The 6,826-nt window shown below is 62.8% G+C and overlaps 1 protein-coding gene across 1 annotated transcript; it reads left to right on the top strand.

Annotated features, from left to right (window-relative positions):
• Positions 1 to 1,191: 1,191 nt before the first annotated feature.
• Dhrsx (dehydrogenase/reductase X-linked) lies at positions 1,192 to 6,451 on the top strand. Its single transcript, XM_028784487.1, has 7 exons — positions 1,192 to 1,293; positions 2,340 to 2,523; positions 2,656 to 2,757; positions 4,473 to 4,680; positions 5,145 to 5,352; positions 5,938 to 6,128; positions 6,193 to 6,451. The coding sequence occupies exons 1-7, from the start codon at positions 1,192 to 1,194 to the stop codon at positions 6,449 to 6,451; spliced, it is 1,254 nt and encodes a 417-aa protein (XP_028640320.1).
• The last annotated feature ends 375 nt before the right edge of the window (positions 6,452 to 6,826 follow it).

Raw genomic sequence — 6,826 nt, 5'->3', positions numbered from 1 at the left:
CGCCCGGGAGAGCGATCGGGGGCGGGGTTACACATCAGGGGGCGGGGTCGGCGTTCGCGGAGTTGAGCCCCGCCCCCTGACGTCATCTCTCTCTGACTGACAGGTGACCGCGGGGTCCTGACGTCGGCTGCGGCGTGAGCCCCGCCCCCGGGAGATGAGTGACGGCTGAGCCGGGATCCCGACGTGAGCCCCGCCCCCCGCGGTGACGGACGGGTGAGTGCGCGGTGACGTTGTAGGGTCCCAATGTCACTTAGTGTAAACCCCGCCCACGCCGGGTCTGCCACGCCCACAGGGTGACGTAATACAGTCCCCGATGTCAGTTAGTGTGAACCCCACCCACGGCCGGCTCAGCCACGCCCATGGGTGATGTCATACGGTCAATATGTCAGTTAGTGTAAACCCCGCCCACCGCGGACTTAACCCCGCCCACGGGGGGGACGTCATACAGTCTCCGTGTAACTCATTGTGAACCCCGCCCACCGCGGACTTAACCCCGCCCACAGGGTGACGTAATACAGTCCCCGATGTCAGTTAGTGTGAACCCCGCCCACGGCGGACTTAACCCCGCCCACAGGGTGACGTAACACAGTCCCCGATGTCAGTTAGTGTGAACCCCGCCCCCCGCGGACTTAACCACGCCCACGGGGTGACGTCACGGTCACTCACTCTCCCCCCCAGCAGGATGACGCCGCCCGGCCCCGCCCTCCGCGGGCGCCCGAGGGGCGGAGCCTCCGCGCATCCCTGACGTCACCGCAGCCCCGCCCTCACCGCCGCGAGCATGACGTCACCGCGACGCCGCCCGGCCCCGCCCCCGACGGCGTCGCCGCTTCCGTCATCACGCCCGCCCGCCCGCCCGCCCGCCCGTCGTCATCGCGAACCCGACCCGGGAAACATCATGACAACAACAACAACAACAACAATAATAATAATAAAGTATTTTTCTGAAACGTGACGCTCGGTCGCCGTCAGTCTCCTGCCGCAGCTCCCGCGGTTTCGTCTTCATCTTATTCTTTCATTTAGGTTTTAACCCCGGGCCGTCATCCCCCGGCCGCAGCTCGCTCGGTTTCTATTATTATTGTTATTTATGACCGCGGCGGCGTTTCCGGTGTGTGACTTCCGGGGGGCGTGGCCGCGGTGACGCGCTGACGCGGGGTCAGGGGTCGGGGGTCGGGGGTCGCGCCGGCCGCCGCCATGTTCTCGCTGCGCGCGCTCGCGGCCGCGCTCCGCGTCTACGCCGTGGGCATCGCGGTGGCGCTGGCGCAGCTGCTGCGCCGCCTGCGGGGCGACTTCCAGCCGCCGGGTGAGACGCGGGGGTCACGGGAAACAGCGCGGGGGGAACCGGAAACAGCGCCGGGAGCGCGGGGGAGCGGGAAACCGGAAACAGCGCGGGGGGAACCGGAAACAGCGGGGACGCGGAGAAACCGCGGGGAAAAACGGAGGTTTCGGGGCTCGTCCCGCCTCCCGGGGGAACCGGAAGTGCAGGCCGGGGTCGCGGGGTCACCGGAAACAGCGCCCGAGCCGCGGCGGCCGCGGGAGAAGCGGAGAAACCGCGTTTAAAAACGGAAACCGCGGCGGTTCCTCCCGCCCGCGACCGGAAGTCGTCGGTAAAGCCCTTCCGGTCGCGGCCGCAGCGTTCCCGGCGGCCCGTGCGCTCCCGGCGGGGTCGGAGTTCACGCCGCGTTGACCCGGGAGCCGCGAGGGATGCCGGGAAGCCTGGGAACCCGGAAGCGGAGCGGACGAGCGGCTGTTTCCTGTCCGCACCGGAAGTGTGGCGTGATTGACGGTCCGCGGAGGCGGGGCCAGCACGCGCCTCACTTCCGGTGTCGGGAAAACCGCGGATCCGGAGCGGCAGCAGGAAGTCCCGCCTCCGACCGGAAGCCGCTGGGACTTCCGGTGTGCGAAAGCGACCGCGGAACGGAGTCCCGGCCGCTGCCGGAAGTGCGGACGCCCAGCGCGGTTCCGGCTTCTCGGTCGGGTTCCGGAAACAGCGCCGCGAAGCCCCGCCTCCGACCGGAAGCCGGAAGTTCCACCACGATCGCGCTTTTTTTTTTCTTTATTAATTTTTTTCCCCGCGTGGAAACCGGTTACGGCCGGATTTTTTGGTGGTTCTGGACCGCGTCCGTGTTTCCCAGCATGCCCCGCGTGCCCGCCGCGGGCTGTGCGTCCCCCGTGAGCGCGGCCGGCGGCCGGGGACTTCCGGCTCCCGCGGGATCCGCGTCCTTCACCGTAGATGTTCATGTTTAGTCGCGGTCACTCCCCTGCCGTAGATCTCCCTCTCATTTATTGACATATTTTCTGACTCCTCACTCGCGGTCATCCCCCTGCCTCCCCCCCCCCCCCCCCCCGACCTCCCCCCCCAGCCGGGCCGCGTCGCCGTCGTCACGGGCGGCGCCGAGGGCATCGGGCTGAGCACCGCGCGGCGCCTGGCGCGTCTGGGCATGCGCGTCGTCGTCGCCGGGAACGACGAGCGGAAGGGGCGCGCGGCCGTCGACGTCATCAGGGCGGAGTCGGGCGCCGACAGCGGTGAGGAGGGGCGGGGCCCGGGGAGGTGGGCGGGGCCGGAAACGGACGGCACCGGGAATGCTGACAGACCGGAAGTGACGTGACCGGAAGTGGTGTCTGACCGGAAGTGACGTCATCTCTCCCCGCCCGCAGCGCACTTCCTGTTCCTGGAGCTGGCGTCGCTCGCCTCCGTCCGACGCTTCGTCCGCGAGTTCGAGGCCTCGGGGCGGCCGCTGCACGTGCTCGTCAACAACGGTGAGGGCGGGGCCCGGGTCGGGGGTGGGGCACGCCCCCGGTGACGTCACCCGCGGGCACGCAGACGCGGCTCATCTGCATATGCAAACCGCCCGGCGTGAATATTCAGCAGGAGCCGCGGCTTGGCGTGGCTTGTATGCAAATGAGCTCGTTAATATTCATGACCGGGTCCTGAATATTCATCTTTTTCCGCTGTGACTGCTCTGTCTCATTTGCATATGCAAAGCACGCAGCGTGAATATTCAGCAGGAGCTGCGCTAGACTGGGCTCACTATGTAAATTTGCTCATTAATATTCATAACGGACTCCGGAACATTCATCCTTCTTCCGTTTGCCCGCTGCTTCTGCCTCACTTGTGCCTCATTTGCGTATGCAAAGCTCCCCGTATGAATATTCATAACCGGGTTGTGAATATTCATCATCCTTCTGCTATAACTGCTCCTGCCTCATTTGCATATGCGAAGCGCCCCGCATGAATATTCATAACCGGCTTGTGAATATTCATCGTTCTTTTGCTGTAACTGCTCCTGCCTCATTTGAATATGCAAATCGCCCCGCATGAGTATTCATAACCGGGTTGTGAATATTCATCGTTCTTCTGCTATAACTGCTGTGCCTCATTTGCATATGCGAAGCGCCCCGTATGAATATTCAGCAGGATCCGAGCTTGACTGGGCTCCGTATGCAAATGAGATCGTTAATATTCATAACTGGCTTGTGAATATTCATCGTTCTTCTGCTATAAGCGCTCCTACCTCATTTGAATATGCAAATCGCCCCGTATGAATATTCATAACCGGGTTGTGAATATTCATCGTCCTTCTGCTGTAACTGCTCTGCCTCATTTGCATATGCAGAGCGCCCCGCGTGAATATTCAGCAGGAGCCGCGCTTGCCTGTGTGCGCCAAGTCTCTCATTAATATTCATGACCGGCTCCCGAATATTCATCCTTTCCCCGTTGTAACCGCTCCCGCCTCTGAGCGTCTGTTTTGCTCATTTGCATACGCGAACTGTCCGATTTGCATATGCAAACGACGGCCGAGGAGGACGGCCTGAGGGAGATTTACATATTTAAATGAGCAACCCGGGCCCTCTGGCTGTGCTCCTCATGGAGATGCAAACGAGCAGACGGGGTCTCGGGCTCTTCCTCCTCATGAATATGCAAATGTTTGCGATTTGCATATGAAAGTGAGCAGGCGGGATTCCCAGCGCTCCTTCTCCTCGTGAATATGCAGATGAGCGACAGGAATATGCAAATTAGCGGTACAAAGCCCCGTCTGCGGGTGATTTGCATATGCAAATGTGCTGTCTTCCTCCTCGTGACTATGCAAATGCTTGATGTGAATATGCAAATGAGCGCACATAAAAAGACCTGAGCGTGCTTTCCATATGCAAATGAGCAGCCGGGACTCCCGACTCTCGTCATGAATATGCAGATGAGCGACATGAATATGCAAATTAGCGGCACAAAGCCCCGTCTGCGGGCGATTTGCATATGCAAATGAGCAGATCGGGCCCCGAATCTCCTCCCGCTCTTCATGAATATGCAAATGGGCGGCCCGGGCTCGTGAATATGCAAATGAGGGGTGTTTAGAGACACTCTCCTGCCTCAGCGACGGGAATCTCACTCCCGACCCCACTCCCGCTCACGCGGGCGGGCGGGACTTCCCGCGGCGGGCGTGGCTCCTCACGCGGCCCCGCCCCCTCCCCCGCAGCGGGCGTCATGCTGGAGCCGCGCGGCGAGACGGAGGACGGCTTCGAGCGCCACGCGGGCGTCAACTTCCTGGGCCACTTCCTGCTCACGCTGCTGCTGCTGCCGGCGCTGCGCGCGTCCGGGCGGCCGGGGCGGGGCTCGCGCGTCGTCACGCTGGGGTCGGCCACGCACCGCGTCGCCGGGCTGGACCCGCGGGACCTGCGCGGACGGTGAGCGCGGCGGGGGCGGCGGGCGGGGCGGGGGATCCACTTCCTGTGCCTCAGATCCACTTCCTGTGCCTCAGATCCACTTCCTGTCCCTCAGATCCACTTCCTGTGTCTGGAAATCCACTTCCTGTTGCTGTAAATCCATTTCCTGTCCCTAAATAGCCACTTCCTGTCTCTTTGACTCATTTCCTGTCTCAAAATCCACTTCGTATCCCCCTGAATCCACTTCCTGTCTGTGTGAATCCACTTCCTGTCTCAGTAAATCCACTTCCTGTTTCTGTAAAACTACTTCCCGTTGGTCTAATCCACTTCCTGTCCGTGTGAACCCACTTCCTGTCTGTGTGAATCCACTTCCTGTCTGTGTGAACCCACTTTCTGTCTGTGTGAATCCACTTCCTGTCCCTCAGATCCACTTCCTGTCCGTCAGACCCACTTCCTGTCCGTGTAACCCACTTCCCGCCCCCCAGGCTCCCGTACTCGGCGCACGCGGCCTACGCGGGCAGCAAGCTGGCGCTCGCGCTCTTCGCCCTGCGGCTGCAGCGCCTCCTGGACGCGCGCGGCGACCCCGTGACCTCCAACCTGGCCGACCCGGGCGTGGCCGACACCGCGCTGTACCGGCACGCGTGGGCGGGGCTGCGGGCCGCGCGGCGGGCGCTCGGGCGGCTGGCGTTCAAGGTGCGCGGGGGGCGGGGCCGCAGGGGGCGGGGCCGGCGGGGAGACGGGAAGTGACGTCAGACGGACAGGAAGTGATGTCAGACGGACAGGAAGTGAGTTTAGGGACATAGGAAGTGACTTTACAGAGACAGGAAGTGACTTTACAGAGACAGGAAGTGACATCACGGGGACAGGAAGTGGCTTTACTGAGACAGGAAGTGACATCACGGGGACAGGAAGTGGCGTCAGACGGACAGGAAGTGGATTTACTAAGACAGGAAGTGAGTTTATACAGACAGGAAGTGAGTTTATTCAGACAGGAAGTGACTTTATCCAGACAGGAAGTGAGTTTATTGAGACAGGAAGTGACTTTACAGAGACAGGAAGTGAGTTTATCCAGACAGGAAGTGAGTTTATTCAGACAGGAAGTGACTTTATCCACACAGGAAGTGACTTTACTGAGGGAGGAAGTGACTTTACAGAGACAGAAAGTGACTTTATATGACAGGAAGTGACATCACGGGAACAGGAAGTGGCTTTACTGAGACAGGAAGTGACTTGAAGCGACGTCACCGACCCCCGACCGACCCTTTCCCCTCCCCGCAGACCCCGGACGAGGCCGCGTGGACCCCGGCGTACGCGGCGGCCGCGGCGGAGCTCGAGGGCGTCGGGGGCCGCTACCTGTACGACGAGGCGGAGGCGGAGCCGGCGGAGGCCGCGCGGAACCGGGCGCTGCAGCGCGCGCTGTGGGCGGAGGCGTGCCGGGCGACCGGCCTGGAGGACGAGACCGCGGGCTGGTGACGGCCGGGCGGGCGGGCGGGGCCGGGGAATAAACTCGCTCTTCCTGCCTCCCGTCTCGAGTGTCTGCGAGGCCGGCCGAGGGCGGGCGGGGCCCGGGCGGGCGCTGTCGGGTCCCCTGAGCCGGTTCCTGTGGGACGGACGCGCGTGGGCCGCGCCCGGCCTGTGTCTGAGGGTCCTCGGGCCGCTTCCTGTTCATAAAACCCACTTCCTGTCCACGAAAAGCCACTTCCCGTCCCCGCGCCCGGCGTTCCCGGCCGCCCCGACCCCCGGGAGCCGCCCCGCCCCGCGAGGCTCCGCCCGGATCCCACAGAACCGCTGACACGACGTGCGTTCGCGATGTTTATTTCCCCGTGTGGGGCGGGGCCGAGAGCCGGCGTCGCTTCCCGGGCCCGGAGACTCCGCCCTGCGCGGCGACGCCGCTCCCTGTGCCGGTCGGGGTGGAGTCGGGCGCGACGTAGCTTCCTGCGCACGGAGAGACAGAGGGGTCGGGCCTCGGTTCCCTTCTGGGCCCCTGAGGTCACTTCCTGTCCCTCAAACCCACTTCCTGTCCCTCAAAATCCACTTCCTGTCCCTCAAACCCACTTCCTGTCCCTCAAATCCACTTCCTGTCCCTCAAATCCACTTCCTGTCCCTGGAAATCCACTTCCTGTCCCTCAAATCCACTTCCTGTCCCTCAAATCCACTTCCTGTCCCT

This window comes from Grammomys surdaster, unplaced genomic scaffold, assembly GCF_004785775.1.
Source record: "Grammomys surdaster isolate TR1022 unplaced genomic scaffold, NIH_TR_1.0 123605, whole genome shotgun sequence".
Taxonomy (NCBI): Eukaryota; Metazoa; Chordata; class Mammalia; order Rodentia; family Muridae; genus Grammomys; species Grammomys surdaster.
This window is presented reverse-complemented; position numbering and strand designations above follow the sequence as displayed.

Excerpts from the sequence above, each read along its gene's own strand:
- Dhrsx (XM_028784487.1), top strand. The coding sequence starts at position 1,192 with ATGTTCTCGCTGCGCGCGCTCGCGGCCGCGCTCCGCGTCTACGCCGTG. Across the intron at positions 2,758-4,472 it reads GCACGTGCTCGTCAACAACG|CGGGCGTCATGCTGGAGCCG; the intron begins GTGAGGGCGGGG and ends CCTCCCCCGCAG. Across the intron at positions 6,129-6,192 it reads GAGGACGAGACCGCGGGCTG|TGTCTGCGAGGCCGGCCGAG; the intron begins GTGACGGCCGGG and ends TCCCGTCTCGAG.